Here is a 22,476-nt window from a genome sequence, read left to right on the forward strand (position 1 = left end):
TTCTTTCCATCAAACACGGAGGCTGACTTGGAATGTCAGTAATCGGGTAAATGACCGACGACTTTCTAAGCGGGTCGGGATCAACCAATCAGAAAAGAGGACTCCGAGTTGGAACCGCGTGGCAACCACAATGAAAGCCGGCGAGGCGGCGACGATCAGTCTACTGTCGGCACTACTTTCTCGGAAATTTCTGCCCATCCTTTCTATATACGTAAATCCAGAAACAGGGAAAGGAGAAGAAAACACCTCTTCTTCTACGTAGCAACATAGAATCGTGCGGATCAAGATAACCGCTTCGCTCTCTGTTATAAAACCTTCTTCTGCAAATCCCTGTCCTCGTCCTCGTTGGTCATGGCAGCAGCTGCGGAAAGGGTCAGCTTCATTGGGAAACCTTCAGAGGCAAACAAGGCAGAAGGGGAAGAAGATATCGTTGCGTCGAGTGGTTGTTGGGACCTGCTGTGTTGTTTCCGGCGTCGCCATGATTTGGGTCATTTGGAGCAGAAATCGCTCCTGCACGGCTAGCAGCAGGAGGAGGAGGCGTGGTGGTTGAAGAAAGCGAGATCGGTGAAGGAGTTCTCGGAAGTTTTGGCCGGACCCAAATGGAAAACCTTCCTGCGGAGGTTCTCCAACAGTTTTAAGAAAAAGAGGTCGCAGTTTCAGTATGATCACCACAGCTATGCTCTCAACTTTGATGACGACGAAGAAGAAAGAGATTATCCCAGTTTTAGTACAAGGTTTGCAGCGCCCCCCGGGAAGAACTCTGCTCCCTTGGTTCCTCAATAAATTCTTTTTTTCCCACGTTTTGAAGAAATATATCGTTGTTCTTTCTTTGATTCATTTGTATTCTTTCTCTTCGTTCGTATTTCTGTTATGTAGAAAATAAAATAATTGATCAACAACAGAAGGGCTGCGGTGGCTGAGTAATTAACGTACTAGATAGACGGGAAAACCCTTCATCTTTTCCTCTGTTCTACTTTGTTCTTCACTGAACAAGGAGCCTCCCGTGATTGGGTGCTCGAGGGAGGAGATGGGGTTAGGCAAGAAGAAGGTGGTAATTTGAAGTTGGGAATTGAGGTGATAATTTACCTTTTTTTGTGTCTGCACCCTAGGCCTCATACCTGCATTCCACTTAATTAGAAAGATCTTTAATATCCAAATCACCTTAATGGATTCAATGAGCCTAATCATAAAATAACCACGTCAAAGACAATTGTTTCAAAAAGCGTAGGCTTGACGACCCATAAGCCAACTCGGACTGAACTCAACTCAACTCAAAAAGGCTCATAGCACTTGTACACCCACAACCTACAATTTAATTATTCACAGAGATATATATGTAGGGCAAAACAGACTTTAACCCACCAACGCTGGGTCAAGAAAAAAACTCAAATGTTGGATTTCATAATTATATTCATAGAACTTGAACCTCTTTAAATGCTAAATTCTACAGTCATGCTATGCTGCACTATTATACTGAACCCTACCTGTCAAGCTGCATCGAGTATAAGCCGCTCCACAATCCGTTCCCAGCGCCTTACCACCAAAAGCTTTTTAAGCATTGCAGTTGGTTACCGAATGTGCGATCTTTGAAAAGGCTTTTGTATCGAATTACCCACAGGTTCACAGTATGATACTCCAATATGGGACCATGTTTGCACCCCCAACCACCATCATCTACATCAAATGCTCACCATTGTTATCACCTGCATGATTTCTAAAAACTTAATTGTTAAATTTGGGTCGAAGGCCTTATCCCAAAATGACTAGCCACTTAGAAAACCTTTTTCCCAGCTAATAAACTCAAGATCTTTATATCCACTAATCCATGTGGGACTATTTTTTAACACTCCCCCTCACTTGTAGGCCCGCTCTTTTTTGTGGCTCTACAAGTGGATAATTTAGGTGGAGGCCCACATACTGAGTGGCTTGCTCTGATACCATGTTAAATTTGGGTCGAAGGCCTTATCCCAAAATGACTAGCCACTTAGAAAACCTTTTTCCCAGCTAATAAACTCAAGATCTTTATATCCACTAATCCATGTGGGACTATTTTTTAACATTAATTAGCAGTTCATTTTAGAAAAACGAGTAGGCAGTATTATGATAGAGTTAGTTTCTATGCAAGCAGGTATACCTCTTGCGTTTGCTTTTCAAAACAGTAGAAGAAGAAGGGTTGCTATGCCAGTTCCTCTTCCTTTGGTTAATGAACCAATTATTTATTTGTTTCAATTGAAGTCCCGTCTCTTGCACCAACCTTGCTTTGTCGTCCTCCTGAGGGGAAAGTTGAACAGCATTTGCAATTGCACAAAAAACAAAACCAAACACTTCCCAAAAAAAAAAAAAAAAAAAAAAACACAGATATATGAATGGAGGACAATGTGAAGAGAGAACAGCAGAATTCAAAAGTTTGTTATGCATAGAGAAGATCAGCTACTTTGTAACTCATTTTCACATCATAGTAAATAATTTAGTTAGAGAAAACAGTAGCACTATCCTTGGCAATCCAACAAAAGGTTGATTCGTTTGAGACTAAAAATAGTTATGCAGCTTATTCCTGTGAAAACAAACTCTCAGTTGCAACTTGCGGCTTGAACTTTCTAAAATATATACCTATACTAACTGCTTAAAATAGATAAATTCTGTTCAATACTGGATTCTAGTAGACAAACCTTCAGAATAAAAAACTAATCATAATGCTGGATAGAGGACAATACTTACAGTTGGATAAGGCCACTTAGAATGTGTTTGCCACCAGGATTTTAGCAGGGATGTAGTGTCCCCAGGAAGTTTGCCTGCCCTTCTCTTACGTAGAATCTCTTCCCTTATGTCCAAAATCTTCTCCTTGTAACCCTATCAATAGAAAAAAATAGATTGATTATTTCCAAATGGTAAAGGGTGACATGCCAATAGTTATTAGTTAGTTATTAAACCTTTCCCCTCACCGAAGGAAACTACGGGACTGTTTGTGCCTTCATAGAAAAACAGTATGATGGAAGAATCATTCTTCTCTTGACTGATTTTCTCATTAATTTTTTTTTATTGGAAATATTCCCTATTGACTGGTTTTCTTCTGTTTGTGCTAACACAGCAAACAATGGGAAAATTAGTTAAAGTAATTGTGTTTACACTAAAAATAAAATATTTTACAAAAAATAAAAAATAAGGATGAAGTAAGATGTAAGTGATCAAGAAACACTTTAATCCTTCTTGGCTTATTTTTCCTATAGTTTCCTATTGGAGCAATAGGAAACTCATTTTCTCATCAATTTTGGCATTTCTTAAAGGCAAGAAGAATCAAGTGAAAAAAATTTCCATTCCAAAAACTAGCACAAACACGAGAAAATTTTGGTCAAATGGAAAATTGTCGGCCAGGAAATCTATACTTTCCTCTTGACACAAAGACGCCCTAAGATTTGTTTTTTAAGAGATTGTAGAGATAAGATCAAGGACCCTTTGCAAGTTAGGGTGTTGCCTCTCCCTTTTGTTGTTACAGCAGTATTCATTGTAGTGACACCCATCATAAGTTCCAGAAAATTGGTAAAAGAACTGTTTTGACCATATAAAAAATATAAATGGGGAGTAATAGTCAATTTCAGTTGTTCTGGAGACCTACTGCAAGTCAATTACCACAAAAATAGACACAATCTGCATTGGAACTCTCACTTCCCTTGCACGATAAGGTGGAACTTAACAAAACAAATGCACCAGTCATACCTGTTTGAGCTCATGCTTCAACTCTTGCCTCACACGTTCCATCAATGATCTCTCACTTTCAGTAGGAATAAGAGGACCAAACCCCATGCTATCTGGCCCATCAAGACTTCCATCATACAAGTTGGTATCACTATCAGCTTGATCATCATCGTCATCTGACATGGTTGCACTAGAGCCCTCCCCAGGAGAGACACCTGGAATAAGTGGAGAACAAGTCAAAAGTTGTGACACATTTACACTCGTGACAAACAACAAAGATATGTATGAATATATAGGCCTTAATTACATCATTCAAGTTGCCTGGCATGAAACATTGACACAGAACAACACTTGCTGCAATTTGTCACCCATTCTGGAGTAGATTGTTAACTATACTTATTGCCAAGTCCTTTGGTTGGAGAATACTAAAATATCTAAATGTGAATTCCCATGAGTTTTCTCTACTTTTGCAGTTTAAATGCCATTAGATTATTGCTGTAAGATTTCTACCTAAACCACTCACCACAGTAACAAGCATGAGATCCTCCAACCATACCATCCATGTTTTAGAAAGGTTGCTATGCTTCAATACTAGAAGCTTTTCTATAAAGGGAAATTTTGCTTATATGCTGTGTAAATTTCTTATAACAAACGTGATCAAACCTGAGGACTATCCATCTAGATAAACATTTGCATGCATGACAAATCTCTTCAAGTAACACCCAGTGGTTCTTTGCACAGAAACTGATTACAGAACTTGCCTTTCAAAAGAGCACAAAATCAAAGACGAATATCATGATTTTTTTTTTTTTTTTGAAATGATGCAAAATTTTATTAAGATATCGTGATGAATGAAATAGTAATTTGGAAAAAGATTATCTGTCATAAAATCAACAGAGAATAAGTCAGAAGTCAAAAGTTCAACCACCCCCTTTCATTGGCACCAGCAATTAAGTACTTGAACAATCAAAGACAACTATATCCCCAGCAACTTTAGAGAATTCAGAGTCCCCAACTTCAACAAAAAGAAAAACAATACCATTTTGAGAACAGATGTTTTTGTGGAAGATCAAGAGGTTCAAGCAGGAAGAGATTTGAGGTCAAATATATTAGTTTTTAGCAGACTTTGGGACAAAATTGACAAAAATCTAAGACATCACACACCATATATAGTTGATGGACGACCAAACATATCTACAAATATTTTTTTAATTTACATGACAGTTATTACATTCATGGAAACAATAATAACTGTAGAATTGAGTTATTTTTATCCCAAAGTGCAGTATATCTATGGCCATAAAACTACAGTGCTTTGATCCACCGACAATCCATCTCACATCCAAGCCTAAGCGGATCAACTGACCAGAGCCATTGCATACATGGACTGGCCACAGAACAAAAACATCTTGGACTTGGATTTGCTCTTTGGGTCAGCCCATCCACAAGTCCCCAACCAAAATTAAGAGACGTTCAAAGGCTTTGCAATAAAACCCGCCTTACTTAAAACTAAAAAAAAAAACTTTTTCACGACTTTTAAGTCTAGGATCTTCCAAACCCATAGCAAATGTGGGATCTTCACCAATGCAAACAGCCTACTTGAGACACAGGTACAGCTGCAAACTATGGGACTTTTACCCACCAAAAACAAAGACAACAAACTCAAAATCTGCAATAAAAAGCCAAAAAGGAACTATAAAGATGTAAAAACCCTAAAAAAGCCACAGAACACTTTAGTTGCAATACAACAACTCATGCATTCAATTTGACAAAAGCTCATCGAATAGTAAATAAATAAAAAATACGTAAATGGCACATAGTAAGCATAGTAAAATAATATTTTAGAAAGTTGTGCCTATTTTTATTTACTATCTTCATTTTCTTTCTTACTAGCTTTCATAGGTCGTTAAGGCTGGAGAATAGGGTGTCTTTATCTCCATAAGAGTTGAGGAATCTAGTTTCTACATTTTATAAAATTCTATCATAAATAAAGACTTACACTAGGGGAGAATAAATTCCTTCTTTTTCTCCTCCACTTGTTCAGCCTCTCTTTCTCTCTTGCAATTTCTCACAAACAATATTTTTTTAAATAGAATATAATAACAATGTAACCCCATGTATGCAAGAGATGTCTAAATTTTAGAAGATGAGAAAAGCAGCCATGCTGATTTATAGCAGATTGCAAACTGTTATAATTGCAAGTGGTTCAATAAAAATGAAAGGGCCATTATGATAAATAGTAGGAATCAAAATTCTAAAAGTAGTGTGTACTAGTAAGTTGCTCAGCTAATGAAATACAAAATAATCATCAAATTTTTTTATATGAGCAACATTTTAAAACTTAATTTATTCAATTTTGGTAATTTTTTTTGTAAAGAAAGAAAATAAAAGAGAATTTGGAGAGAAAGGAAAGAAATGAAGAAGAAGAAAGAGGGAATACAGCTGCATGACAGCCAGAAGGGGGGGTTAGTCAACTTGATGCAGGAGATGAACTTCAGCCGCATTACTCAGTTCATCTCCTGACGTCGTTAGTCAAACACCAGCGTTCAAGTCATATAGATGACTAAGATGAATCCAAAAATCATCTCCACGGTTTAATTTCAGGAATCCGGATTCCGCATTATATTGCGAATCATCCGGATGAAGCGAGCCGGCGTTTCAAACCCTCCTTCCCTCGTCTCTTCTTCCTCCGAATTTTTTTCTCTCAACCTCTTCTCCCTCTCGCCGCCGCCGCACCTAATCCTTCCCTCTACGCATTGCCTTCTCTACCTCTTGTCGCCGTCGACTCCCGTAGTTGCCCTCGCCACATCATACCCCAGCCAAACCAGCTGCTCTGAACCCTCTCCCATTGTCGTCACCCCCCTATCCGTGCATGTGCAGTTCACACATCCGAGTTTTGCATGTGCGATTTCTTTTAAAAAAAAAAAAACTTGCAAATCCTATTCTCAGCCTATTTTTCCTCTGGACGATGCAATTTCGTCCGCCCCAACCGCCTCTAGTACTACTTTTCCTCCAGATGATGCAATAATATGTAAAAATATAGTGCGTTAAAGTTAGCATTTGATCAAATTTTCCTGTTTATTTATTTATTTTTTATAATTAATCATGTGCACAGTTAATTATGCTCACGTAATTATTGTATTAATGTACAATAAACTGTAATTATTAAATAATATAATATCTAATTTAATTAATCAGTATATTAATTTATTTTAATTATACATTAAATTACTTATTCTTATTGTAATCATGTTTGTTTTACCTAATTTGGGGTCTAAGTATTATGTTTTAATTAAGTATACTATTATAAGTTAATCATTTTCTTGTTTTTGATATTTTTCTCATTGTGGAGTACTAACACTGGAACCTGTTTTCCAGTGTACATGAACTTGTCTACACTAACACCAAGTTTGAAATTGAATTTCATGTAGATGAATGAAATGAATTTGAAGCAAGAGATGAAGATGAACTTCAAATTTTAAGTTTGTTGACTAACCCAACTGCCCACCCTCTTTTATTAACTCGCTGATGTTGTTTAAAAAAGACTAAATTGTCCCTAACAAGAAGACTTGTAAACAAGTAAAACAGCATTCAAACTTCTCAGCATTTACACAATAACCACAGCACTTCAAATTACTAATCAGGGTACTTCTGACTACAAAATTACAGATTTACCCACAAAAAAAAAAAATTCTAAAATATCCTGATTTCTAACATCTTTTACGCCCACTAGGCAACTTTCATTAATTAAGACCAAATGTTTGTTAAAAACAATTACCAACTCTAATGTGGTAGAGCTCATTGGTTTCTGAAGTACTTACGGTACTTCAAAAGGAACACTCTGTCATCTATTTACAAGTACTTCCATATATTCAAAAATTAAGAATTTGCAGCGACAATGCATTTTAATGATTATTCATATCAATGGTCAGAGTGTAAGTGCGCACGAGACATTAGGTCCTAGATACAATGACCAAGAATGATAAACACAATTTTAAAGAAAATAAAATAGCAGAACATACTTTATTACCAATATGAGGTAAAGAATTTCAATCATCAGAAATTGAATTTTCCCCCAACAAGGTGATATCATATAATACTAACCAATAAACAAAAACATAAATAGCCCTTGAAATTAAGATTTTTTTTTTTTTTTTTTGAGGATAAGGTGTGATTAAGAATTACCACACTGCTTGATGAAAAACACAGTAAATAAAAGGAAACGGCAGAGTGATAAAATACAATATGGCATCCACAACTATTATGTTACCTGTCAAACTTTGGAGAGATTGCTCAAGTTCCCAGCATGCCATCACTGCTTCCATTGCATGGACACGAACATGTTGTTGCAATTGTTCTTTAAAAGAACAAAGCAAAAGAACATAATGTGTCTAAACACAAAGAAAGTTGACAATCAGAGAAGCACAACAATTTCATCTATAGTAAAAGAGATTTACTGGAGTAAAACCCCACTGCTATATCAAGGCACAAGTAGGTTGCATGGTGGGAACTCTTATAGCAACAGCCAAAAGTGTATGTTACAGCGGGTACCATGTCATTCAAATAGGCACATAATTGTTCAACAAACATAGGTAGAATACAGTTGAAAATTTACATAAATTACAAGAACTTCGTAGATTATCAATCTCTTTTTTGTTTTTTCTAAAAAGAACTATTAAACTCTTCATCTTCAATACATGAATAATTCCTAGGTAATTCTCTGCTTAAGGAACAAACTAGTTATATGCTACATTCATTATATACTATTGGAGGCCGTTTTAATTATGGAAACACCACCAATTCGTACATAAAATGTGCAAAACAACTAACACACTCAGTTCAAATCTCATTTACCAAAAGACTTATAGGCTTACATCGATATCTCACTTCTCTTATACGAGAAAAAGTAACAGAATTTCTCTGTTTGTGATTTTTCATTTCTTTATTGCACACAACCACTAGACCCCAAACCCTGGTGATTCTCAAATCCAAGACAACACAATCAAGGGAGGTCATTGAGCCAAGGCCCAATCCGTTGATCACACAAAGTGGAAACCCTTAAAAATATTATTGTATTGACAAAATAAAAAAGATATGCATCACCAATGACACCAATCTTATGCTTTATATCATGTCAATTTATCGCCAAAGTGCACTTGTACCTCCAACCAGCCTGCACCAAGCAAGCTAGTAGATGCATACCAATCTTCACATCATTATGCACACTTATCTCTAGATCATAGACTTCCTCTCTCATTGCAAAACTGCAAACCGAAAAAACTAATCACGATCTGGAATTTCTTAGGAGTAAAGTAGTGGTTTTCTGAGAGAAATGTCCTCAGAATCTTACAAAAAAGAGCGCAATATCTTTAAAAAGTTTCAATATTCAGAAAAAAATTGCATAACTTCAAGTGCCAGGGTTGAAAACAAGAACCAATTAATGGGAAGAGGTTTAAAGAAAACTTTTTAAAGAAACAAAAATAACTAAATAAATGAATTAATATTTTCCAGTCAAGACCAAAAAGTAATAAGCTGATAGGTGACAGAAAGAGGTTTCAACAAATTAAGAATTCCTAGAGATTAGATGACAATTAAGGCAAATTACAAGGTCAATTAGTAAGAATACCAAAAACAAGTATAAATGCTTTGTGCAAGAATAACATATTGCACTTTTTTTACAAAAAACATATGAAGATAATTCTTCAATTAGGTCCAGGGTGAACAAACATGTTAACAAACTCACATTAGCAAATAAAAGGAATTTACAAGGTTGAGTAGTACAAAATATCCAAAAAAGGGGCAAATTCTTAAACAGCTATAACAAAACTGCACAATTTGTGACCAAAAGAGAATAATCTCTTTCAAATGGTTGTAAATAGGTCCAGTATCAATAAATATCCAGTGAATCTCAAGCAACGAATGCACCTGTAACACAAATCAAACATTCTCCAATTAACAATACAACTGACCTTTGTTGCTAATTATATATTTCCTATTTTTTTACTTGAAATAGACAATATACTTTACATGCAACTCTTCACTCCCTATAGAATGACTGCTCTCACTTTTACCAGCCGGTTACCCATCAGGCTGACCTTCAGACTTGCCTTAAGAGTCCACCACTTTGAGTTTAATCATAGACTGGATTAACCCAGTACAAATCAAATAAAACAAGGTCAGAAAAAAGTTGGCGCATGTTTGATATCATCGGAGGTGGCACAAACAGAAAACTGGGAACTAATTCTTATCATCTCAACGATCACGCTGCAACAAAATGTCGAATGAATTCTTTTATTTCCTACTCGATCACGGTAACCAAATAGATAAATTAAGAATAACATGAAGTGTTCAAACCCCAAGACCACAAGGCGAGTCGATTTCTAGCATTTGCGGATTGGGCCAACTATGTCCAGTAAAAAAATCAAACGTTTAAATACGAAACCGACAACGGTGTAATGACTCCGTCGACGATGGGGTGCTAATAGGAGGGTGCAACTACAAGAACAGAATACAGTGCGTCTTTCCCACCAGTCCATGTCACAGTTAAGAAGAAAAAATCCACCAAGAAAAAAGGATTCTTCTACGCTGAACTACTTAGGATGATTTCGCTTACCTAATATAATTTTTTTTAAAAAAAAGCAAAGAAAAATAACTGAACACAGGATCTCAAGAGAGAGGCAAGGAAGCCCTTGATTATAGGAACCGGTAACAAAATTCAGTGTCCAAGCATCCATAATGAAATAAAAACAAGAAGAAACAACCCGAGATGTTGCAGAATTAGACAACACGAGGAAACAGAGAAGGAAGCTGACCATGAACTGCTCCAGCTCCTTGTGGTCGCTGCCAAGCATCTGGTTGCCATGACCGCCAAGCACAGAATACTTGGTCACAACCTGCTGCGACTGCGCTAGCTGGGCGTCTATCCTCGGCAGTTGATCGACCGGCGTCGCAATACGCAGGCACGCCACGTGGGCAGAAAGCAGTTGCTCGTACAACGGGTGAGACAATATATCAGCCTTGTACCTCGCATTCTGCGCAGAATCGCTGTCCCCCAGCTCTCCATCCGGATTGCTACTGTTATTATTGTTGTGGTTATTACTGTTATGATTAGTCGTGGAATTCAAGTCGGCAGAGGCCCCGCCGCCGCCATGCGAGATGGCAGCGGCGATTATCGAGTCGCCGGCGGAGCCCGGCCACTGCGCGCCACCAGAAGTGGTCGAGTCCGACGTCGTCTGCAGGTGCAGGAAGCTCTGGTTCTGCTGCCGGAGGATAGCGTTGTTGAGCCACGTGGGTCCCCCGCTCCCAGCTCCTCCGCCGGTGCTCATCTGCTGCGGCGACTTCCCGGCGGCGTCAAGGACCGTCGGATTCTCCCCCAAATGATGCTCCACGAAATGTGGCAGCGATATGTCATGCGATAGATGGCCGTGGTACGCCATCCTTCAAATCTCCACCATGAAAGCAACCGGAAGGAGAAAGAACGAAAGAAGGAAAATGAAAGACCGATAAAAGGAAAAAAAAACAGACTTCCAACGTATTTAAACCACCAAACGGCCTCAAACTCGAAAGTTAACACACAAAAATCCGCCCTGAAAACCGCTAGTAGTTTTTCCTTTCTTTTCTGACTACGTATACGCTAGATTTTTGGGGGCGGTGCAGCCGCAGCTACTTCCAGATATCGACGCCGCCGAATTTAAGTATAGGACCCAATCAAACCAGCAAAAGTAAAAAAAAAAAAAAAAAATCACACTGTTTTCGATCGAACGCCGTAGATGCGGAGATCGAGGGAGTACGCTGTAGTCGGATCTGTTTTCGACACGTGCCCCGACCTATGTGCTTCTCGTTTCGGGGTTTTCGGAAAGAGATACGGACAAATCCGGGATGCAACAAAGAGACACGGCTTAACGCCGGCATCAGTCGGTGACTCGGCGGATCACCGAAACACGACAAAGACAAAAAAAAATATTTTTAACCCAATAAAAAAAAAAAATTCAAAAACCGCGAAACAACGGTGACCGAGTTCTTCCGTCTTCGCTGCGCGGCCTGAACACTGCACACGGACAGGGCCGATGCGGCGATGCCAGCCTATCCGCCGGATCACGTGGTGGGCTACAGTAACGAGGACCACCGTGGTCCCCTAGAGGGGAAGCACGCGTCAGGGCAAGTAAGCGTGACCCACGTTCATAGTGCGCAAATGGGCTGGGGGCCCGACGCGAATTTGACCCGGTGCGCCGCCGAGGGGCTTGAAATACAAACGTTTCGTGGTCCCAGACCCAAAGGCGAGTGGTGCAGTGGTCCTGGCCAGTCCCCACCCAGCTATGGCACACAGACTGCGATCAGACACGTGGCACGACGCGAAGTGGTCCCCCAGCTAGAAAGCCCTGGCGTCAGGCCAACGGCATTTACTCGACGAGAAAGGATACTCTATTATATTTTCTGTACCCGGAGAAAATTAATAATAATATTTTAATTCCGTCCAAAAAGACAAACGCCAGTGTTGTTATAGGGCTCAGTCTTTTGTCCCACGATAACTGTACGCGGAACTATCTGAAGTACGCTTCGAATAGTCCGCACGACTACCGATTCCGCTCACGCCTTAATTAATTCACTCCCCAACTCCAAGTGACCCGGTCCCGGTTAGAAGGGCAATTCCGTCTTTCAGATCAGGAGGCAAACTGGTCGGTATCTCGTCTGACGTCCACGGCGGCCGCGAGGGCGAAAACCGAAAATACTGAATAGAAAGAAATCTCGTGACTCCCTCTGTGCCTCGCGCTTCGAATTTCGATGGCTCTCCGTGGGATACGAAAAGCCCTCTATCGGCGAGAACACCCTCGGCGACTTTTGTTCGAGTCACTTTCGATGCCGGCGTGCGCGGAGGGGAGTTTGTCTAGTTTCGTAATTTTACCCGAAAACGAGGCCGACGAAGCACAGGGAAACCCATTTCCAATCTGGGCCCACTATCCTTGCTTCATCACGATTGGTGGTTAAAGGTCGCCCGTCAATCGCTTTCAATCTCCACGCGTGCCCAGCGCATTTTCGCTATCACCCTCCCTCTTCCCTCTATTCTCGAAACTACTCCTCCCCATCCGTCCGTTCCAACGGTTATGTACGCGACACGTGGCCATAATTAGGAATCTCGGCGGTGACGTTTCGCCGGCTGGCACCCAGGTGACGGAGAGAGAGCCAACGCACGGCACGTCACGTAATTAAAGACATAATACGACTTTAAACTTAACTGTGAAAACACGGGAGAATTATTATAGAATCAAAATAATGTTGAGGTACAAAAGGAAGGAGGCAGAAGAAAAGTGTAGGGGGCTTTTAAGTGGTTTGTCCTTTCCTTAAAGCCGGACGAAGTGTTGATTTGATCCTCTCTAATCATGAAAGGTTAGGTGATTTGACTTAACATTAGCAGTAAAAAAAATAAAAGAGAGTCTTCAATGGCTTCGACTGAGGGTACCATTAGAAATGGGAATAGAAATCGTTTGATAAACTGAGCTCAAACTCAAACTTTTGTTTAGCTGAGTTGAAACGGTTTGCGAGCCTGGTTTTGTACCTGGTTAGGTTTCATTATACCGTTAGCTTTTTTACTATTAAAATATAATAAAAATTAAAAAATAGATATTAACGTGCCCCGTGGCCAACCTTATTAAAATATCTACAGTCTTTCTGCACGGACTAAAAAGAGGTCCACGGAATCCTTATCTATAATGTCTCCACATATTTGTTATCTTAAACTTTTTCTCTAATTGGACTGGTTTTTAAATAACCTAGCATTTTTCAAAATATAATCTTGATTATATAAAAGTGATTTAGCATTTTGATCTTTTATCTGAAATTTATAATTCGAGAACAAATCCCCTTAGTTGATTGTATGAGAAAAGAAGAAGAAGTGAGTCGCTTCAAAATCAGCATCGTTTCGCACTGAAGAGGGCATCATCGATCGCGCTTGCTTGGTTGAATAAATTAGAGCTTCTTAAACAGAGGGATTTGGTCTGTTCGCGGAGCAGGTCCTCTTCTTGGCATTCTCTCCATCGTTTCTGATTCAATAAAGCTGGACCCTGTTGTCCCCGCTGCAGCAGAGAGGAGCCATCAGAGTTCTGACCTTATCCATGGATGGAGAGAATTGACGGGACAGTACCCAGTCTATCTGTCCTTTGGGTCGTTACCGTCGGCTTGCTTTAATCTCCCCTTGTTTGAGGCGCACTTTGGGTTCAAATGATTGAGTGAGCCGAACATCTGAAGTGAAAGCCGGGTTCGTATGTTTGTATGTGAGGTGGTGCGATTGTTCGTTTGACAAGAAAGTATTCGATCAAATTCCTCACCCGCGAATGTAACCAAAAATGGTTCGATGGGAGAGAATATGCTGACTCAAAACCATTCACTAATAATGCAGATTCAGCGGCACCCAAATTCGCGCAAAAAGTTTTCAGATGACATCGACAGGTTTTGGAACGGGGGATTCATGGCGTAGAAGACTCGTCTTTATGCAGAATCGGTATGTGGTTGGAAAAGTCGGGAGGAAAAGTAGAACAAGTTTGTCCAGATTTCTAAAGCTACTACCCCTTCTGCTCATCGCTCAAATTATTTACAGAAATTGGCAGCGAAACAGACGGTTAATTTTTTTTTTCCTGCTTCCGACGGTCTCTAGTAGACTTCACGGTTCACACTGTTGAAACCAATCTGATGACGTCAAGGGGGGGCGGCGATGAAAAGGAACTCATGAGAGATGCCGGACCCAGGCGTGGCAAGGTTTCTGAACGAGGGTCCATTTTGTTGGACCCTTGCGTTTGGGACTCCGTCAATGGCAATTTTGAGAGAGACTATGCTCTGATGAAGATAACAACGGAGACCCCATTACGCGATTCAGAAAATTTGTGCTTCCGTTCTTTCTTTTCATTTTTGTTGACTGCAAACCTGAAATCAACAATCATTTAAAAGCTCCAAGTCGCAAGGTTCCATGCCAAAGTAGCTGATGCAGCTGTCGAAGTAGACACTTTCTTATTGTTTCTCTCTTTCACTAGAATTTCCAGGGAAATGGAGATGCTGTCATTTCTTCTATTTCAACGAAGAAAGGGGTGAATCATCTCATTGCTTCAAGGAAACGTGAGGAAATAGGAGTATTTGAGGAAATCTTCTACAATTAATAAAGAGAAAACCGAAGTTATCATATTTCTAGGTGAGTTAGCTATTCGAATCAACCACTTAATCCTGTTTTTTTCTTTTTTTAATCATCTGTTTTCTCGTTTGAAGACTTAAATCTGATTGAAAGCAACTTAAACTTTTGTTGTTTAGGGAGTATCAGAGTTGATAATAGAAATTCTTGCTTCCTCGAACCTAATTACCTTCCTGAAAGATTTTCTTTTGGTTTTCTATCACCTACACCATTTCAAAAAATATATCATCTAATGTTCAACATAGACACGCTGATTACAGATCTTCACCAGCGGCGTGGGAAAATTTTCTTTTCAGATTTGCAGTCTGCATGGCGGTTGGATTACCCCTGTTTTGGAACACCATAAAAAAAAACAAAAGCAAATAAAAATTTTGACAATTATTATTCCCAAAAATAGTTAGGGAAAAAGAGAATCTGATCATAAATCTGTAATGGAACTCCAAACAGACCCTAAGGAGAATGAATGAATCTCTTTAATGGAACTTAGTTTCTCATGAAACTCAAGAGGTGAGCAAATTTTTTAATCTGTATGGATCATAAATCTGATAAGACAAAATGAAATGAGAATGGAGTACAAGTAAAAACATTACCCAGAAATGCACAATAGAACAGGAAGCTTTAGGCCAATTAGTTTCAAATGATTGACTGCAACTTGATACAAAAAACTATGAATGATGGCTCAAATCACTTTTGATTGGAAGAAAAAACATACTTCCATGCAAAGAGGGTTCGATGTTGGCAACCAGAACTCGAATGGAAAATGCACAAACTTTAGAGTGGTATGTACCACAGTAGCACTAAGGCAAAGAAGGAGAGAGTGAAGGCTTCGCCACTTTCAGTTCTCCACAATCGCTGATGTATATCGTTTTCAAAGGCCGATCCCATATTGCACGGGCATTTTGAGCTCTCTCATCACCAAAGAACTCAGCTAAATCATTGAATTGACGAATTCGCTCAGCTGGTTTGTAAGTTGGAATGGTGGCAATGGTTGTCACAACATCCAAACCTGAAACCAAGTGAATCAATAAATGTGGAACCCTGTGAGTCTATTAACAAAAATTTACTGAGTTGACGAGTTCTTCAGTAAAATATTGTATTATTGGTATTGTAATCTGAGTCTACTTTCATTCTTCAATTTCTCAGTCAAGTTATAATAATCCTAGAAACTTTAGAAGCAATAAAGCTAACTAGAATTCTTGGACATTGAGATAATCTAAAGTTAACCTTGTAGAACACCCTGACAGCACAAACAAGAATGACAACCACCCAGTAATAATGCCACAGGCAGAACCAGTAAGTATAAAACAGATTATAAATCTAGAACTGAGAAAACTATGCCCCATGTATGAGGTTTTTAATTAACTGTTAAGGAACTTGAACATAGAAGCCAAAACGTAATACTAGATCCACAAACCAGCATTAAAGATAGAAAAACGGAAAAAGGCTCAAGGAAAAAAGAAGTACATTTCCATGTAATATAAACTAACTATCTTCAGCTCAGTGTTATAAAACCCAGACCGAACCAGCCAGTTGAAACGGGTTCAACCGATCCATGTCCCGTTTCCTTGCCCAGGTCAATATATACAGAAACCTGGGGAGGGTGAAAAACTGACCAAGCCAGCCGGTTTTCGTGGTTTAACCAGCAAACTGTGTGCAATCTGGTTCAAGTTGGACTGGTCTTTCAGCTCCCCTCTTTGACTGCACGGACGGGAAAGCCTTCCCTAACATTGTACAAAGGCAGGGAGGGCGGTAAATCCCTTTGCTCCCTTCGCCTGTCTCTGAAACTACAGTGGGAGAGGATGGTTGTTGTCCTCCCCTACCAAGGTGCGGAGCTTCTGTATAGCGGAGCGAAGGGTGGGGGCCCTTCTCTTGTGGCCGAAGCCCTCTCCCTATGTAAGTTGCAGACTTAGAGAAGAAATTCCCTTAATTTTTATATTTTAGAAAAAATACTGACATCATTATGACATCAGCATCAATTCAACCGGTATTAAACTTGGATGAACCAGACCTGGTCAGATTTTATATTGTTATCTCAGTTATACTGTCCAAAAAATAAAAGACAAAGGAAATCTTCACCGATTCATTTGTTATAAAAACGGGACCGACGGTTGAACTGATTTTCAGTTCGGAACATATAACTCAAAAACTCAGCTGATCCAACAGGATTTTCTGATTAAACCAGAAACAGAGTGACCCGACCAGTCAACAAGGTTACAAATGGCATAAAGGAAAATTCCCCTTGTGCGACAGGAGAGGAAGGGAGTGATTGCCCCCTTCTCTGTCTTTTGGCAACAACAATAGTAGCTCCTCCAGGCCCACCATCTTACCACGTCGGTGATGGCAATTATGCAGCTTGGAAACCCTAGTCAAGAGGACAAAGAAGCTCAATGTTGGAACAGAGGAGGTTGTTTTGATTGAAGGTGCATATACAAGAGAAGGTTGTCTCTGAAAAGAGTTTCTAGGGCAGAAATGAAGCCGAAATAGAGCTGTAAACGGACTGGATTGATCCGAAGATTGAAATTCCAGATCCAGTCCATTTGAAGATATTGGATGTTTGAAAATCCGAAAAAAGTATCCAAAGAAAGATATCCGAGTTCAATCCATCGGATAATATCATGATTCCAATAAAATTCGATCCAAAAAGCCATCATAATAAAAATAAAATAAAAATTTAGGTAAATGACTATAAATTGCAAATTGACTAAAATTCCTCTCTAATTCCCTGTTGTCTTCTCCACCTTTCCCAATCTTTGAGACCAAATCCAACTCATTGCAAGCCTCTTCATTTCTTAGTTTTCTTTTCCATTTTACGATTCTTCGAGCCAAAATCCAACTTGTTGCAGATCTCGATCATGATTCTCCTCACCCAAAAAAGAGAAAGCAGCATGAACAGAAAATCAAAACTTGAGGTGTGATCTAGTTGAGTATCTTGAGCCTTCCATGTCTTGGGAGCTCTTATGCAAGCTCTTAGATTCATCCACCTTTGTCTTCAACTACTTTCAAGAAATGATTCTCTACTCTTAGGTTCACCCCCAAAAAGGTGAGAAAGAATCAGAGAGCTATCTGCAAAAATCTTTGAAAGAAAACTCAAACGCGCAAGAAACTTACAAGAAGACAAAGAAAAGCTCTAATTTTTCCGTGGACCCTGGTCCTGCCTCCATCGCGAGAAAGGTTGCCTGAGCTGGAATCTTAACATGTGTATCTTCTACCTCAACTTAATCCAATAATCTTTCATGGAACTATAGAACCCAATTGATTAAGGCAGGGATGGGGTAATGTATTGTTGAGAGCAGCATTGAAGCGGTTAAAAAAGTAGAAGGGTTTATTTATGCAAATGAAACTCCCAGTTTCATGAAGAAATGAGAAGATTGATCTCACCTCAGTGATTTAATCTTCTGTTCTTAGAAGATTTAGTCGACAATGACAAAACACCAAAAGGTGGTTTTGTTCTGGGGAGAAAATTTCTCGAAATTAGGGTTTGAAGTTTTTTAAATAACAGAGAATAAGAGGAGGTGAAAACGCAACAAGATTGAAGTCTCGGGGGGGGGGGGGTGGGGGCGTAGGCGGGGATTTTCTTATAGGAAGTGGAGGGATTTTTTGGATATGGATCCAGATACTTACTGGATCAAGACCTATGCATTCCATTTTTGGATACAGAATCATTTATTTTGAATCCGGATATCCGTTATGGATCCGAAAGATATGAGATGTAAAATTTGATCCCATAATTTAGATTCTGTTTTGGATCAAATCCGGTTCCGATCCTTTGTAGCCCTCTTTCTAAAGGGTTTCTCTCTCTCTTATACATTTCGCTGATTTTCATTTCAATAATTTTTGCCTGCTGGCAATGGAGAGAGGGGCAGGGGTGGTGGAACCTTCGCCCTCCTCTCTGATTTACAGAGAAGCAACACATTCTTACAGTCCAGAATTTCAATACAAAATTTTTGAGAGTCATATGTTGGCTTATCAACAAAAAATTTGCTCTGTTCCACAAGCAAACTCACTTTTACTGCAAATCCTTGCTTCCCAAACAAAATTACTTCCAGATCACTTGTTTCAGACTTGCCAAATTCAACAACTAACTTCTTCTAAAATTACTAGTGTTAAACTTCAACGATCTTTCTACAACCATGGATGGCTTCAAAAAACATTTGCTCTAATCCACAAGCACACTCATTTTCACTGCAAATCCTTGCTTCCCAAAAAAATATGGCAACTTGATAAATATACCCAAAAAAAAAAAACACCGAAAAAACACTGAGCACAATAAACTGAAATATGGCAACTTGGTAAATGTATAAAAGCATCGTGGTGTCTCTCAAATAATGTTAGTTCATCGGCCAATCAAAGATTATATTTCATATCTAAAGCATATAGAAATTGAAGAAGTGCAATCCCTTCTTTTAACGACTAAAATGGAGTTAGCTATTTACTCTTTCATTGTGATTTGACCATATGAAAATTAATCTAGGGCACCAATAACCTTAGTTGGTACATAACATCCACGAGGTAAGAAGTCCACAGAATATGACTCACAATATCCACATTGAAATTTTAGTTTAATATTGACCTCTTAAAAGTCAAAACAAAACCCATGACTGTAGTATATGAAAAAATGAAGCATCAGAAAGCTGCAGTGCTTATAGTAAACAGAAGTTACCACAGTGACTTCATCAAACTGTACCTCTTTGGATTACAGACACAACCATCCCATAAAATGTAATATTGCACACCATGCATTAATGCAGTAGTATAGAGGAGCCCAGACAGAATGAACTCTGAAGTACAATTTATACTTCTAACCCTATTTTCAGCAGTAAGGGATCATGCCCATGGACTGGCCAGCTCCAAGAATATCATGGATTAGATGAGGTGGTTGGCTTGACTGAACAGGGAATAAGGAGTTATGGTGAGACAAATCCTATCACCATGGAGGAGGACAAGGTTATTGCAAATCAGAGATATAGGGTATCATACCCCCATACATGCTTAACTATGTAAAATATATTGCTTTTATTAAATACTAATAATGATTTTTAATAGCTAGCTGCTCTAAACAAAGACTTACAATGGCCAATGGGGTCAAAGAAAGGGAAAATATTAGTGCTATATATAACATTCAGGGAAACTCTTGACAACCAATGGATGGTATGTACATGCATTGCCTTCTGAGATTATAGATAAATGTCAGAGAATACCTATGAAAACTGAAACCATAGTCAGAGTATGATGCTACTTCTAAATCCTACCTTGATAGGAGTCCTTTGACCACTTGGATTGTTTGACTTACTTTCCAAGCTTATGTTAGCTTGTCTGGAAGCAAAACACTCAAATTTCAAAAAGCACTTAAGGTCGTGATGAGAGTTTTTTGTCTAGTAAACTAAGAGCTGACAAGGCTGAATTTAAAAAGTGAGAATTTCTTTTTCACTCCCAACATTTTTTTGTTTTTGTTTTTTGTTTTTTGGAGTGTTGATTCTCTTGCTACTCCCAACAATAGTTAGAAACTTCTCTTACAGTTTAATTAAGATTTATAGAACTCCTCCATAGAAAATCTGATGCAATGAATTTCTGGATTAGAATAATTTTCTCTGTTGTTGAATGTCCAGTTTTGAGTTGGATTCACTTAAAAACTCTGCTCTATCTAGCTGCAAGAAGGAGAATATGATTCTGTTGTTACAATTCAAATTATTAAGAGAAATTTCACATTCATTTCCTTGATTTATGAGTACTCCAAGCTGGGTAGCTTTTGGTTTTTATTCAGATGGAGCACATGATACTGATCAAGTTCAGATTATTGTTTCCGAACTTTCTCTTTCACTGCCGTGATGCTAATAGCTGGTTCATTTACTTGATACATCCTACTTTCATCAGTTTTTTTTACACTCAAGACAGTCCCTATCGTTGGATTACTAGTTTCTAGTTTACACTATCAGAATGCACATAACCTTTTTCCTTTCAGCTTGTCTGTTTTCTTATATCTTTCATACTTGCAACCATCACTTACAAAACCCCTATTGTTTAGTGACCCTAGAATCCTAGGCTAATTTAGAGTTACCTATAGAAATTTAGCAAGACATCCAAGCTCAAAATCGGATTCCCCAATGAGCCCCCAAACAAGGAGCAATTATGCCTTAGTTATGACAAGTCACAATGCACTACACTCTCAAGGAGCCACACCATTCCAAACCTTCGATGATGCTCAAAAGGTTTCCATATGGAACTAGAAATTATCTTGTTAACTTAATTTCCTGTAATAGGATGTCCAAGACGAACTCGAAATCACATGTCAGCTTAAATATGAAAAAAATTCCAAAAATATTTGATAGATATTGGGATTCCTCAATAAGTCTCCCAACAAGGATCAATGATGCCTGACCCATGACTAGTCATAATGCATTACACTCTCAAGGATCCCATACCCCCAATGATGCTCAAATGATTTCCACATGGAACTAGTGTTAGAAATGATCTAGATCAGTTAATTTCCTGTAATAGAATACCCGAGATGAATTCTAAGTCACATGTCAGCTCAAATATGAAAAAAATTTCAAAAATATTTGATAGATAAAAGAAAACATGAAGTACACTACCCTCTATTTCAATTCTAATAATCTATTTCAACCCACCAACCTTCCAGCACAGTTCCAAAGACTATATTCTGGCTATCCAGCTGCGGACACGGTCCAGGTCCAGTGGTAATCAAGAACTCGACGTTCCTATAATTCGGATCCAACTTTATACCCTCCTCATCATCATTCTCCGATAAACAAAGTGAGACAGTCCCTGCCCTTAAATGCTTCAAGAGAAAAGCCTTCGAATCGACAGTCTCCGAATTACTGACCAAATTTTTGGGGGGTCGCACCTCCCCTTTATCCCTCCTCCCCTGCTTGCCCGCGACAAAATACTGGCCCGGGAAAATCTTGTGAACCAGAGTTCCGCGGTAAGAAGACCCGGCTGAGCCAGTGCACATGGACTTGAAATTGGCAACGGTGATAGGCACCGACTTACCGTAGAGGCCCAAGACAAGCCGGCCGAGTGGCTGGGACTCCAGACAGGTAGTGGGGTCATCGGCAAGGGTCCGGTCAGAGCGGAAGTAGTTGGGACAGATGCTGAAGTCGAGGAAGACGCGGTCAGTTATGGTAATGTCCGGTGGCGGAGGGGTTGAGTCTGCCGGTGGCGTCGGAGCGGTGGCGGCGGGTTCCTCCGAGAGGGAGAGGGGGGTCGGGATGCTGAGGGAGGTAGAGAGGAAGAGGAGAGAGCGGCGATTAAGGAGTGAAGGTTTAGGGTATTGGGATAAGGCCGAAATTCTGGGGCGGCAGGGGCTGAGAGAAAGCGGAAGGGGAGAGAGGGAAGATGAGCCCATGGAGGCAGTATTGCCTGTGACATGGCTGATTTTGACAGAGAAGATGAGAGAGACCGAGAGAGGGACGTTGGTAGCCACGAAAATTTTTCAAAACTCTTCTGGAGGTTCGATGTTTGTCAGTTAATCATGATAAGTACAATTTATAAGGACTTCCAATAAATAAATAATCATGGTTTGAGGGGTTGTTTTAGGTCCGTTTCGGCTTTTTGGGCTGTAGTCAATTCAAAGGCCCATACAGCTTGAGGAT

The 22,476-nt window shown here is 39.4% G+C and overlaps 2 protein-coding genes across 6 annotated transcripts; both read right to left on the reverse strand.

The window, feature by feature from the left end:
* Positions 1–1,166: 1,166 nt before the first annotated feature.
* LOC137950868 (homeobox protein knotted-1-like 13) lies at positions 1,167–11,492 on the reverse strand. Of its 3 annotated transcripts, none has more exons than XM_068797522.1 (6): positions 10,506–11,492; positions 7,964–8,084; positions 3,715–3,908; positions 2,719–2,850; positions 2,135–2,271; positions 1,167–1,714 (listed from the first exon to the last, which is right to left on the reverse strand). In XM_068797522.1, the coding sequence occupies exons 1-6, from the start codon at positions 11,127–11,129 to the stop codon at positions 1,675–1,677; spliced, it is 1,248 nt and encodes a 415-aa protein (XP_068653623.1). In that variant the 5' UTR covers positions 11,130–11,492; the 3' UTR covers positions 1,167–1,674. The 3 variants fall into 3 exon arrangements, with proteins under 3 accessions (XP_068653623.1, XP_068653625.1, XP_068653624.1); XM_068797524.1 differs by having other exon boundaries at positions 1,167–1,674; positions 10,506–11,489; XM_068797523.1 differs by having other exon boundaries at positions 1,167–1,703; positions 10,506–11,487.
* A 3,529-nt stretch (positions 11,493–15,021) lies between these two features.
* Positions 15,022–22,284, reverse strand: LOC137950869 (peptidyl-prolyl cis-trans isomerase CYP28, chloroplastic-like). Of its 3 annotated transcripts, none has more exons than XR_011112010.1 (3): positions 21,497–22,284; positions 15,579–15,872; positions 15,022–15,193 (listed from the first exon to the last, which is right to left on the reverse strand). XR_011112010.1 is itself a non-coding variant. In XM_068797525.1 (3 exons), the coding sequence occupies exons 1-2, from the start codon at positions 22,227–22,229 to the stop codon at positions 15,664–15,666; spliced, it is 942 nt and encodes a 313-aa protein (XP_068653626.1). In that variant the 5' UTR covers positions 22,230–22,284; the 3' UTR covers positions 15,022–15,193; positions 15,654–15,663. The 3 variants fall into 3 exon arrangements, 1 of the variants encoding a protein (XP_068653626.1); XR_011112009.1 differs by having other exon boundaries at positions 15,457–15,872; XM_068797525.1 differs by having other exon boundaries at positions 15,654–15,872.
* Between the last annotated feature and the right edge of the window lie 192 nt (positions 22,285–22,476).

This window comes from Aristolochia californica, unplaced genomic scaffold (genome assembly GCF_029961685.1).
Source record: "Aristolochia californica isolate CCGP_79_NKW_82.1479 unplaced genomic scaffold, dmAriCali1.0.hap1 SCAF_14, whole genome shotgun sequence".
NCBI lineage: Eukaryota > Viridiplantae > Streptophyta > Magnoliopsida > Piperales > Aristolochiaceae > Aristolochia > Aristolochia californica.